We start from the raw sequence: 14275 nt of genomic DNA, 5'->3' as shown, positions 1-14275 counted from the left end.
ATCACAATGGTCAAAGTGGTGTCGGAATTTCTGTGTACTTTTTCATGACAATTGTGACAAGATATCTGCTTTACAAGTTGCCTCTTGAGTCAAACAGCACATTCTCTGGCACTTTGGCCTTCAGATCCAATAGACATGCTTAAGAATAGAATGCAAGCAGTGTTGGCATTGGTTCTGCACTTGTTCGAGGTAGTGGTAACAACACATTTCTTATGAGAGTTGCCTCTTGAGTCAAGCAGCATATTCTCCAGAACTTTGACACTCAGCTCCAACAGATGTTCCCGACGATGGAAGTAGAATTGGCAATGGTGTTGTGCTTGTTCAAGATAGTGGCGATAATTAACACACCTCCTATGCGAGTTGCCTCTTGAGTCAAGCGGTGTATTCTCTGGCGCGCTCTGCTCCAAAAGATGTTCACAATGATGTAAGTAGTGTTGGCACTGGTGCTGTGACAATTAAAACATCCCCTATGCGAGTCACTTCCTGAGCCACTGCGACCACAGCTACATAGTTAATGAAGAAAGAGCGCCTTGTAGTCATCGCCGAGGCATAGTGGTTTTGCTCATACCTGTGCGGACTCAAAGTCTTCACGGATAAATTCCTCCACTGGCTCGTGAAACTTCGCGATCCATCTGGTCATCTTGTACACTGGCCGCGTCCTCTGCAAAAGGGTGAGTTCCATCATTTCATACAAGAATGGACAATGACACGATGATGCAGACTGTCTCTCTCGGATGCCGCTTCCCATGACTGGCTGCAGCGCAGGCAACTGTGATCATTACATAGCCCTTGCATCCTCGCAGCTCCCCGATGCTGGCTCCTTCAGAGCCGAGCAGCAGAAGGATGAGAGCTTGCAGCCGTTCCTTGATGCTGCGCGCAAACCTTCGAGAGAGGGCCGTTTTCACATGCATGATGGCCACCTCTACAAGACAAACTGCCAGAATGTGCTTTCTCTTTGAGGTTCTTAACAGGCATAATACACCAGTCTTGCGAGCCATGCATGCTGATCCAACATTTGGTTGCCTCATCGATTTGAACAAGCACTGCCTCCCAGAACTTTATTTGCTGGCTGTTTTAGCACAGCCAGGTGCATGATACACTAATGCAATGCACTGTAGAGAACAGTACGGCAAAATGGGATGAGGCAAAGAATGGTCACAAACGCTATGCTGAGAGAGATCCTCATCCCATTTCTGTAGACCTGTTTTTTTACAATGCAAAGTTGCCAAATCCCCTAGCTTTCTGTTCTCGCGTACAACAATGCGTGTTCATGCAGGATGCCTGCGCCTGTGCCAAAGTCCATGGGCGCGCACCATGCTAACGTGTAACTAATTACCTTATGCTAAATTTATTAAGAAAACTGCAGTGTGCTGTACTGATGGGGGGGGATGCACATTTCTTATATCTTTTTATTGGCCACTTAGCAACCTTGCACCCTTCACAATGCTCCCACATCCTCTCACACTTATGGCACATTTCATGGATGTGCATTTTTATTCTTCCTAGAACACTGAGTTTGGCTTTCCTGCAAACATTCTAGGGTTGAGGTGAAGAAACAAGGGTCAAGAAAAGAAAGGTGGGACGAGTGGTCTGTCTTTCTATTCCTCATCCCTGAATCAAATGCATTCTGAATGCAGGCACCAATTAGCCTGACACCCTATGTTAAGCTTGTTTAACCAAAAAATTAAATTCTGAGGCTTTACATGTCAAAACTGCAATTTGATTATGAGGCATGCTATAGTGAGGGACTCTGGAACAATTTTTAACATCTGGGCTTCTTTAATATTCTCTTAAATCTAAGTACTTGAGCAATATTTTATTTCATCCCCCCCCCCCTGAAGTAAGGCTGCTGCGTACGGCACCGAACCTGCGACCTTGACCTTAGCAATGCAGTGCCCTAGCCACTTGTCTACCACAGTAGGTGAGATTTGTTTTTCCAGCAGAGCTCAATTGCCTGGCACTTTGTATGAAGCCGCTGATATGATGCACAAGCCAGATGAAATTCATAGACATTTTACCACATTACTTGGAGCATCATTTCAAATACAGAACAAGGTGCTGTAGAGCTGTAATTGCAATGCAAATTATGGGGTTTACCATTGCAAAGTAACAAACTAGACATGAGAGACACCATAGTGAGGTGCTCTGAATCAAGTTAGATTGCCTGGGGTTCTTTTAACATGTTTTATGGTTGCTATTCATAAACACAAATACTTTTTTCAATGGTTTTCAAATACAGTTAAACCTCAATATAACGAACTTCAATATGACAAAATTCAAATGAAGTATATAATTTTTTAGAACTTCTTGTCCATAGAACACCATCTATTTTGAACCTCAGTATCACAAACTGTAGTAGTGTAGTATATACACTGTTTAACGAAATTTCAATGGCGCCATGAAGAAACGCAGTGGCAATAAACGGAAACTGCCACAAACGCAGATGGTCAAATGGTTGAATTATATGCAGCCGCTTATATACACCTCTCGAATCACGCACCGTGCAATAGAGAGTGGCCACCGAAGCCTAACAGCAAGGCTGTCATGCTCCCGACAAAATCCTATCGACAAAATGCAACAAAATCCTGTCGTGCACTGTGCTCTGTATGCTGTGGGTGTGAGGGAAACCAAACGAGGGCGAGTAAACCCGGATGGTGACTTGGTGAGCACTGCCATTCTGCACAAGCAGGGAGGGGGGCAACGCGATCCAAGTGGGCAAGTGCGCATCTCCTCGTCTAGCCTGTGCTGTAAGCACGACTGAGTGCATACACGGCCTGTGCGTCCTTCTCTTGGAAGCAATCTGTGGCAGGTGCAAAGGCTGGATGAGCCGAGATGGTCGTGGCTTGATGTGCGCTGTGCTCACATTTAGTGCTGGAGGTCACATAATCTCGAGTACCATAGACACGTTGAAGCGAGAGGCAGACAAAGCGTTCACTCCCCTCTGCCAGCGCTATTCATGACAGCACCGTCCCTCTGCAGGTGACACTATCAGCTGTGGCGATGGAGTGGATGCGAAAGCTTTGCAGGCTTTCCTTCGCACCGCCGATGTGAAGATATCATTGACATGGCATGAACTGCGTCTTTGCTCATCGACTCCCAAATTCGATGAAATGAAAGTTTTTTTTTTCATTTAAATTTGTTTTTTCCATTGCACAATAATTCCGAAAATTTTGTGCCCCACTTCAATCTGCCGGAGAACATACTTATTTGGGTAAAAGGTTGAATTTCAACACAATGAAATTTTGGTATAAGAAAGTAGAGTGCCAGTTTTACTGACTTCGATATATAGAGGCCTCCTTAACTGTATACTCATGCATGAATACTCCTTTTCTTCCTATTTTCATGCATTCTATGAAGTGCATAGTAGGTTTTTCCCAGTGTCCTCAGTGAACTAAATGCGGCGCCTTGAATGCATTTGGTTGAAATAAAAGGCAGGTTATGGCAATATGTAGACAAAGTTCAAAATGTCTACAGTAAAAATTGAAATATAGAGGTCAGACTGGAATATAGGTCGACCCCCTCCCCACCTCCGTAAAAATCGGAATATAGGTTTGACCTGAATACAGGTCGACCTCCCAAACTTTATTTATAAAAAATGAAAGAAAAGAAAATGGTATAAACTGATTGTCACAGTTTCTTGAAAAAAAGTTTGACTTATATTCCGTTTTTTACGGTAGGTTGAATATAACATTTGCAGTAAATATATGCAAGCACAGCAGAGCATTAAAGTGTGTTTTATGAACGGTACAGAATTCAGCCTGCTGTGCCGCGATAAGTACTGTATTTGTTTGTGTAATACCTGCTCTTCTCTTTAGGATTTTCACTGTGGGCCTTATACAAGGCAAGCTATGGCTACTCACTGAAGCCTTGAACTGCTTTCATTCTGTTACGCAGAATAACACAACCGCTAACGGCCAACTATGAACACTGGCATTCAGTACTTATCTCCGTCATTCTCCTTATTTTCAGGTGTTATATTAAGCATACAGCTTGCTTGCCCACAGCCCTCTGGGAACTGAGAGTGCCACAGACTTACACATTTGGTGGAAATGTGGGGAGGCGCGTTATGTCTGATGCTTTTAAATGGGGTCACGGAGGTTAATTACAATGTTACGAGAGCGTTATACACGTTTTCCTGAGTGTCACATGACACCAATTTTAAATTTGCGCAAGGTAGTGTCATATGAGTCATTATGTCAGTGTCATTATGAGTCATATGCAGGCAAAAGAAATTCTTAATGCAACTGCTCGAAAGAAACTTCATTGGAATTCGGGTAGTGATCCTGCAAGGTCAAACAAGCATGCTGTATTTTCTTTTTCTCTTTATTTTTAATTGTGAAAACACATGATCTGTACTGGCATGTAACAGGTGTCAGGATGACAAGCCTTGATGAGCAGGCGAAGTGTGCAATGACTCTGGTGCTACCATGCTGGTCGCACGTTGCCAAAAAATTAAAAGCATCTATGCCCAACAATGTGGTGCAGGCATGAAACTAGCTTTCTGCACACGGAACGGTTATGGCAAGTTATACATAGCACAAAAGCTGGAAGCAGTATTTGGTTGCACATTGTAAAATTAGCCTAAATGACTGCACATTCTTGCCATGGCATACCTAAGACCATTCTGCAGAATTCAAAGGACTCCACATGCTGATTGGCCAGCCAAGCTTGATGGATTCAGTGAGCTTTTCTTTTAGCATTGAAAAAACAAACTGAAAACTAAGTCAGTCTGTCTGGAACTCCAGCATATGCCAGTGCTTGTATAGCCTGTTGCAAAAAAAGTTAAAGGCTAGCCACCCATTGCAGACAATGGCCTCTACATTTTCGTTATAGGCTGTACACTCAAAAAGATGCCCAGTCTTTCGCTTATTACGATGAGGTTAGCCCAGGCATCCCTAAACTAGGTTTCTCAGGCATGTATATTTAGCTGCCCTATCCTACTCCCTTTTACATTTCTAAGTTTTTTTAGAAAGCTAGTTGTGCATCACGATTTCAGCTTAATAATGTTTGTTTTTTTCCTGCACACTTACACACACTACAGCAGTATTCATGAGAAATAGTCATTTAGAAGTGCTGCAGGGAAAGCATCAATGTGCTCTGCCAGCACAGCACACTAGCACCTACGCACGTTGCATCACTGACACTCATTGCAGAGCCCCAGTTTGCGCTGCTGAAGTAAGTTTTTCTTAATCAAACACTCAACACTTCCCACAGGTTTTTGTATTAATGTGCACAATATCGAACTCAACTCTTTTGTCATGCACAACTCAACAGCCATCTGAGTTAGGCTGCCTCAGGCAAACACACTGCTGAGAATTGGAGATAACAGTCTATTTAACACTTCTGCTGAAAACATTTGATATAGTGGCAGTAGTACAACACACAAAAACAAAATGAATAAAGAGAAGTCCATTCTTACACCAACTGGTATATGAGGTGCTGCGGTTGCTTGGCTCATTGAAGACCGCAACATTGGTGTTGCGAGCGCTGATTTCGGAGCTGTGTTGATGCTTGCGACAGCTGCTGGCCCTGTGAACGAAGGGAACATGGTCCCTCTTTATGAGTAAAATTCTGAGAAAAAAAGTGAAGTGACTAAGGATGCCATCAGCAGACTACGTGCAGGTGGCTGAGCACAGATGCATTCTGCAGCCACCCCTGTGTATGCAACGGATTGGTGCATGCCCTATGAAGACATCTCTCCGAAGTGCACAGTCTCATGGATTATAATGCAGAGGTATCACACAATGCAAGCACTACACGAAGGAGAGCCCATCACGGTACAACAGACACAAGTCAAAAGGCTGCTAGCATTAAAAATTTCAGCTCTCAGCATGTAAGTTAGGTAATAGTCTCCCCCAACAATGTGGTGTGCACAGCACCTCTGTTGTTCAAAAACTGCAAAACTGTCCTTTTCGGCAAGATCTGAATTAATATCTAATTCAGTTTCCGGATTGATTTCAGTTATCACCACTGAAACCCTTATTAATTGACCTCACAAGGTTTGTTCCACCACTGCCAGTAGAGATAAGTGATCGCAAGTCACTTGGATCACACAAACATATGGTTACTCCCCTTTCTTATAGAACGGCATGAAATGCTGTGCTGCTGCAATGGCCTTTTAGAATGAGCAAAATGTCTTTCAAGCACACATTGAATCGTGAGAGGCCACCACCAAAATCTTGCATATTGTTACAATCGGCCTGCGGGGGTAGTGACCTTCGAGCCTCTCTCAGCCCGCTGCGACGAATCGCTGCACGAAGCCAACAATGCAGAGAGAGCCAAGCCTCCTTTGGACAGCCCAACGGCGCCAGCAAGGCAGACAGAGTATTGTTAGTTGGTTCGCTGTCGCCTTCACGGTCTAATTGAAGCAAGAGAACTCCTGGAAAAGGGTGTTTTATGTCGATTTCTCACAGGCCCCAGTAATCGTCACAGTCGTTTGACAGACGTGGCGGCTAACTGCGGAGTCAGCTCTGGAATCAAGAGGCGCCAGCTTGAGTCAAGCGTGACAACCCCTGTCTACGAGGACCCTCTCTGCTCGGTGTGTTCAGTGAAACAAAAGCGTGGGAATGAGTGCGTGATCTCTCGCCCTCAAAGGTGGGTCGACTAAGACTACAACGACTTTGGACGGTCCAATTGGACGAAGGTTGGACAGCACTTTTCCCTCACCTAGGGATCTAGGGAGGACAGTGGGTTTTTAAGCAGCCGTTTTCGGCTGCTTGGTGTGCTTCGTTTTCAGTCATGTTAGATTGATGAAATGTAATATTCTCTTGTCTTCATGTAGATATTATAAATAAATCCTGTACACCTAGTTCTCGATGAGAGCAAGTTCCTCCCTTCAACCATGTCCCAAGTGTGGATGAGTTGGACGACGGCATGGGCCCACTACTACATATTTACATGCCCGACTCCAACTCGTACAATATACAGTCGAACCCACTTATAACAATATTCGGGTGCCATGAAAATTCCATTTTTATAACCGATAATTGTTATAACCGGGTTGCATGAAAAAATCAAAATAGGGAGATGGCAGAGCTGTTGTGAGAAAACTATAATGGCGGGGAGGCCAGTGCCCCTCTCTGCCACCTTCCTCCATCCGGCTGCTGAATGTGTTCACTCGTTTAACTGCTTCCTAGGCACTCCAATCACGTGTAACAAGCTGCGGCTGTCGGCGTTAAAGAATGGCACTGCTATAACAACTGCAGAGGTGTCATGGGGTGGCAAGCGATATGTGAGTACCGCCGAGGCATCAACTCGGTGGCCCCTTTTAGGGCCACCGAGTTGATGACGCTGCCACGGTGCCAAGCTGACGGTGCCAAACTGACGCTGCCACGGCAGCCTGTCAGCTTGAGAAATCCAGAAGAAATGCTAAGGTGAGATCGCCACAAGCATCCCGACACGTACTTCTCACTGGCTTGCACGAGAAAACCTTATGTCCCTCAGCTTTGCATGCTCTACGGGAAGCTTGCCGACATCCTTCTCCAAGGCATCCAGGTGCTGCACATAGTGCAGCGGAAGGTTCCTTGCGAAAACAAAGCCCCGGAGCAACTGAATCATCTGCCGGGCCTCCTGTAAGGACAACACTGAGGCAACCTGCCTTACCGCATCATCGAGGCCATCGTTGCCGTCGCTATGTGATGCAAGCACGTTCACAGCGGTCGCCTCATTGGGCAACCTGCCCTACCGCGTCATCGCTGTCGTCACTATCTGAGGCAAGCACGCTCGCGACGATTGCCTCATCGGGTAGAATCACTTAGTTTCCAAATCTACAGCCATGCTTTTTGTTTTCACCAGCAACATCATGCATTGCCAATGATCAGCGGGCGGATCAGCCGTCTACCGCTTCGATGGCGAGAAACCGCATGGCCAGGAACGATTTCGACGCAAAACAATGAAGACCAAGGCGAGCGATTAAGCTGTTTGCAGAACCATACTGAATGAGGAGCCAGCGAGCAACCTGCGAGCAACCTGCGAGCAACCTGCGAGCAGCGCAGTTGGCGCAGTCCATTCATGTTTCGGAGGATGGGGCGGCGTAGAGCTGTGGGCGCAGCTGAGCTGTGCGCGCAGTCCACTCGTGTTCGGAGGGATGGAAGAGCGAAGGAAGAGAGGTACGCGGAGATGGCTAGAAAATAAGTGCGTGGTGGCTGTTGGAACAGCGGCCCATCGTGCAACAGCTTGAATTTCTCTTTTTTTTTTTCTTTTTCTTTTCAAAGATTTCGCATTTCACTACCTTTCGGCTCAGACATCCAGCAGCCAAACTACATCATTATAACTGATAATGCGGCATCGGGGCATTGTAGTAAGCGTGTTAGTTCACCATGGAAATCATACAAAAGTTGACGGTGCAGCAGCTTCGTATTGTTACAACTGATATATTATTAAAACCGGTATCGTTATAAGTGGGTTCGACTATAACAAGAGCACGGGCAGGAAAACTTGCTATGCTTGACACCAGCAGAGCACCAACAAGGTTTTTGTACTGCTAGCAGATCTTTTCACAGCCGTGTATGCACACGCATTTTTTTTTCTTTAATATTCTTCCCACTGTGTAGATACAAGCTTTATTAGGACACACCACAGCAAGCCTTTTACTTTCATGTAATGCAATGGTTCGGACTCATTCCTTCACAAAGGCGAATAGACATCTGCTATCGTAAAGTTTTCTCAGTGCTACAAAATACAGCACAGCATTCCACAGCAAACCACTGTACAGAGCCTGTACTTCAGCAAGAGGTACAGTCGAGTTCAGTGAATTAGCCCTCATCCAGCTTGCAGATTTTCACTGAATTTACTATAACCTGGAATTAGAAGAATCAGGTATCTATTGAAAGCCCACTTTCAGGTACATATGTATAAAATTGACTAAAAACTCATTACGCCACCCTAAACAGTAAAACTTTTTTTACCTATTCATAATTTTAATTTGTTCAAGTCTTTAGATATGTAACTTGTCTGCCTGTATGATACAACGAACTTCAATGTAACGAACTTCTCAGTATAACAAAGTATTTAACTTTTTTTAACTTCTTGCCCATAGAATATCTATTTCAAATATCAATCTAACGAAGAGTGTTTACACATGATTTCACTACATCTAAATTAAATATAACTGCCACTGCAAAGGATACTGAGACAATAAATGGAAACTTCCGCGGACGAAGATAATCGAATTTGCAGGTTCGCAGGCAGGTTGTTGTGAGCATGGCTGTCAGCGTGCATGCACACAGCCTGCACGCCCTGTTTTAGAGGCAATTTGCTACATGTGCAAAGACTGGGCGAGCTAAGATGGCATGGTATCCTGTGCTGTGTTGTGCGTTTAGTGCTAGAGGTTCTGTAATCCCGAGTTTCTGAGACAGACGAAGCATTTGCTCCCCACTGCCGGTGCTGTTCGTGATAATGTCATCTCACTGCAGGCGACACTATAAGCCGTGGGGGCAGAGTGAACGCGAAGGAGTGGCTGGCTGCGCTTGGTACTGCCGATGTGAAGATATTGTCGACAGGGTATGAAACCACATCTTTCGTCACTGAATCTCAATTTCAACAAAATTATTTTTTCATTCAAATTCGCTTTTTCTGATTGCCCCATAATTCGGAAACTATTGCTGCCCCTTCCATGTGAAAAATATCTATTGGCGATTGTACTTATTAGCAAAAAAGATTAAAGTTCAATAAACGAGATTTTGATATAACGAAGCAAATTGCCAACTTTATCGACTTCGTTATATTGAGGTTTAACTGTATATGCTTTGCCCACATCCAAATAGCACAGACTTGTCTTGCCAGCCTAACAGCCGGTTTCACATCACTTTATAGCGTTAGTGTTGATCAAAAGTGGTATACCCGTTAGATTTAGAAAAGAAGGCACCACGTATATCACTGCCCTAGAAAAAATACTGTGCTGAGCTCAGTACTGCTGATGAATGTGCAACAGCAAAACAGAGCTTACCTCGGGGTACATGTGAAGAGAACTGATGTGGGACAGTGTGGCCAATCTGGGTGGTGGTTATGGTGTTGCCTCGGATGATGGATGCCATTGGAGACGCTATTGAAGTAACAATGGTGCCAGCATTCGGAGACGACACCCCTGTCGCTGATGGCGTCACCATGTGCCGCAGTGTTGAGAGTTGGGGCACTGATGATCCACCCACTGAACACACAAAGAAAATAAGAGGCAGCAATACTTCAGAGTCATGAGAGCCAACAGATATTTTCACTTCAAAGCCATTCAAAACAAATTTCTGGTTACCCGCAACTAGAACCGAATGTTTGTATGGTATCTAGCAAAAACACCAGAACCTTTCTTTTAGAGAGTAAAGGTGACATGCCCACTCAATCCACGTGTTGAACAGGAATTGTTTGCACAGGGAAAAATTTTGCTTAAACAGAGAGGCCATAGAGAGGCCATGAAACAATGCTAAACAGCCACAGTCAGCCACAAGTGTGCAGCAATCTCACACAGCTATTATTACACCTACAAGAACAAAATTATTTTCTTTCTTTCATACTTGCCACCTTAAGAGAATGCTGCATTATAGTCTAAACCAAGCTCCAAATAAACATACCCGATAGTTTGCACAGGCATTACCGTGGCCACCATCTTTGGGTACTGGCTTGTCGAGAAGCCGCATAAGCAAGAGACATGACAGCATGACAGCACAACAGGTGCATCTTGCATTGAACTACAAAGCAATAACATTGATAAACTAGTGAAAAACAGTCGCCAAAGAAAGCAACACAATGTGACCGTGATAATATGGTGCACTGATGCCGTCATGGCTGCCATGTTTCGGTACTAGCATGGTGAGAGCGGTGTCCATGACGTCACATGAAAATTACCTATATTTTTTCCTCAAAATTGGCACTGAACATAACATGAGCGCAACCACGAGGCAATTGAGCTCTGAAGGAAAGCAAATTTCATTTTCTAAGGAGACTACTGAAGCACCACATGCATGAGAGGAAGTGCAAGCAGAAAAAGCAGTACAATGACCTGGCCTATTGTGACCTGACCTGGCCTATCATGCAGGGTATCTTTTGCTTATGCAAAAAACTTTAGGAAAAAAAAAGTCTGTTGCATCTAGACCCGGCCATTTTTGCAGCTAGGTCATGTGGCTAGCCAGACAGCAGTGGCTAGAAGAATTTAAGCAGTACATCGTCTAATTAGCTGAAATGTGTTAGTAAGCCTTCTCATTATTTGACTTAACACACATGTAATTGTAAATTGTAATTGTAAATTGTAATTGTAAATATTATTGCACTAGACATTCACAGGTTTTCTCGTACATACACAGATTATTCCATGCAAGTACGAATTGCTGATGTGGATAAAACATTGGACTGCGCTAAAACATTTCGTTCTAACCTCACGGCTGCATTTGCATCACACAATGCGAGGCCACGCTGTAATTGTAATACAACTTTCTTTATTTCCAGAGTCATCAAAATTCCTCCTTTGCATTACATTCAGGGTCACATTACTTTCGTGCAAATAGGTCACTGTATGATTTAGAATACGTTTCTGCGCCTCGGATCTTTCACTTACTAAACTAGCCCCATATTAAATATCAATAGAAAACCACCATGAAAATGAAAGGTGGTGTCCTTACAAGAAAGTCATTAATACGCACACCTCACTCTTCCCATTCACCTTTAGAAACTGGCATTGGCATGGGCAAACGTGATCACCCAGATGCACTTTTGCTGATGGGATCATCACCCACGAATTACTTTAGGAATCAGCACCAGGCATGGACATTCACTTGATAACCTTGTGTGGCGAGTTGAGCTTCCACGATTCCTTAGCATGTTGCATAGAGGAACTGCTCTTTGTATGTATTTTGACTAACTAACATTTTTGTATAGAAGAAGCAACAGATGTCTCTATGTGTTCGGACTATGGTGTTGTAGTTTCCTTTTCCACCTTTTTCCACCGAGAGCACTTGAGACCCCCCAACAGGAAACACAAAAGTCAAAACTTCCTTTTGTCTCAGGGGCATCGAATGTTAAAAATTATAATACTTTCCTCGGTCACTTTAGAATCCATACCAGAGGCAACAAATCAGCTGCTATGGCAAAACTGAACTGCATTTAGATGGCATGACAGATTTTTCAGACTTCGAAAACAACTCTGTCGACTACATAGACACATCACAAACGTGACCAATCCTCTTTTTCATCGAACACAATATTAACATTGCATACGATTCCAAGGAAATTCAAGATCTGGGGCTTTATTTTGTAAGGATTTCTTTTCTCATCCAAATCTATTCGTTCCTCATCATCTGTCCCACTGAGTGACTGATCCCAGCTTTATTTGAAGCCAATGACAGAGAGCAAAAAGAATGAAAAAATGAAAAGAGTCATTGCAAAATATGGCTCTTGCTCTTTTAACAAACACAGGGGCGCTATGGAATTGTTTTGGCAAGCAGAAAGGCTCTGAAGGATCTGCACGCAAGCTGCACTAGCGAAAATAAGACGTGAACCTACCAGACTTGACTGTATATGATGGTGTAACGGAGGCAGCGACTGCATTTCCCCCCGTTGAGGACACAGAAATGGCCGGCTGCAAGACTGGCCTTGAAGATGCAGGAAGCCTCTGGCCCAGCGTCTGGTAAACAGAAACAAGCAAGCACATCAAAACATATTGCAGATCATGCAGGGTATCTTTTGCTTATGCAAAAAACTTTAGGAAAAAAAAAAAGTCTGTTGCATCTAGACCCTGCCATTTTTGCAGCTAGGTCATGTGGCTAGCCAGACAGCAGTGGCTAGAAGAATTTAAGCAGTAAATCGTCTAATTAGCTGAAATGTGTTAGTAAGCCTTCTCATTATTTGACTTAACACACATGTAATTGTAAATTCAAGTTAGCAGTAGTGAAGTCATGTCTGCTGAGCAGAAATTTTATGACCAGCATCACTTTAGAAATATTCAACCTTGAAGTGTGAAATGCATTCGCATACCAGTTAATGGCTTCCCAATGGTGTCCCTTTTGGGGCAATATTAAATGAAACATCAATAAATTTCTAAGCGAAATTTGGGGACAGATGTATCAAAACTGGCACTACTCCAGTACTGCTCGGCTTGAATTTTGCAATTGCAATACATGCCGTAAAGTAAATAACGAATAAGTTCATTGGTACAATGCAAGTCATCATCATCATCAGCCGCCTGGTTACGCCCACTGCAGGGCAAAGGCCTCTCCCATACTTCTCCAACTACCCCGGTCATGTACTAATTGTGGCCATGTTGTCCCTGCAAACTTCTTAATCTCATCCGCCCACCTAACTTTCTGCCACCCCCTGCTAGGCTTCCCTTCCCTTGGAATCCAGTCAGTAACCCTTAATGACCATCGGTTATCTTCCCTCCTCATTACATGTCCTGCCCATGCCCCCATTTCTTTTTCTTGATTTCAACTAAGATGTCATTAACTCACGTTTGTTCCCTCACCCAATCTGCTCTTTTCTTATCCCTTAGCGTTACACCTATCATTCTTCTTTCCATAGCTCGTTGCATCGTCCTCAATTTAGGTGGAACCCTTTTCGTAAGGCTCCAGGTTTCTGCCCGGACCCGAGTACTGGTAAGACATAGACACCATTCAAGTAATCAGCCAAATTATTGTTGAAATAGGCCAAATTGAACGAAATTTTGGACCGCATAAGACACTCAGTTTAAGATGGTGTAGATATAGAAAAACTTTAGTCCAAAATTTTACGTTCAAAATATGAGTAGAAGCATTTACGAAAAGCAATCAAAAATAGCCGTTTTTGATACTGAAACCAGAGTCCTTCAATGCCTTTTTCTTTTTGGCCATGAAACTTCTAAGGAAAGGTTGGTATGCCACCCAAAGTTACAATGTGGCACAGTATTCTTTGGAAGGCACTTGACCATTAGCCTAAGAGGCCAACTTGCATGTGTATTCCAGCGAGCTGTGCAACATTACCTATTGCTGTGCTGGAGGAAAACACTAAAAAAGCGGTATATTGATTACAATACCCCTAACCTCAAGATATTCTAAATGAAACTGCTAAGAGCACACTAAATGAGAAGATTTCAGTCTAATTACTATTAACAGTGAGCAAACATATTCACATTGTGGCTTAACAGAGGCAGTTAGCACAGACAGCAAATGTTAAATAATTAAATTAATAAAAAAAACATAACATGCATATTGATTGTCGTTCTAGCAGTTAATAATTTAAAGGATTGTACGGCTAGTGGCATTCACATGGATGGACCGCTTCTTTTTGTGTTCGCCTGCAGCACTGCAGCAGAAAATGT

At 43.6% G+C, this 14275-nt stretch overlaps 1 protein-coding gene across 7 annotated transcripts in view; it reads right to left on the bottom strand.

Annotated features, from left to right (window-relative positions):
- The window catches only part of Sap130 (Sin3A-associated protein 130), a 117913-nt gene that overhangs the window by 69948 nt on the left and 33690 nt on the right, over nucleotides 1–14275 (bottom strand). For 4 of the 7 annotated variants that reach the window (XM_075681593.1, XM_075681592.1, XM_075681591.1 and 1 more), the window contains 4 exons: nucleotides 12487–12607; nucleotides 9947–10147; nucleotides 5420–5529; nucleotides 569–661 (listed from right to left, as the gene is read on the bottom strand). In XM_075681593.1, the coding sequence (XP_075537708.1) occupies nucleotides 569–661; nucleotides 5420–5529; nucleotides 9947–10147; nucleotides 12487–12607 (525 nt within the window). The remainder of the gene's footprint in view (nucleotides 1–568; nucleotides 662–5419; nucleotides 5530–9946; nucleotides 10148–12486; nucleotides 12608–14275) is intronic. The other 3 variants (XM_075681595.1, XM_075681597.1, XM_075681596.1) reach the window with 1 other exon arrangement.

This window comes from Dermacentor variabilis, chromosome 2, assembly GCF_050947875.1.
Source record: "Dermacentor variabilis isolate Ectoservices chromosome 2, ASM5094787v1, whole genome shotgun sequence".
NCBI classification, from domain to species: Eukaryota; Metazoa; Arthropoda; class Arachnida; order Ixodida; family Ixodidae; genus Dermacentor; species Dermacentor variabilis.
This window is presented reverse-complemented; position numbering and strand designations above follow the sequence as displayed.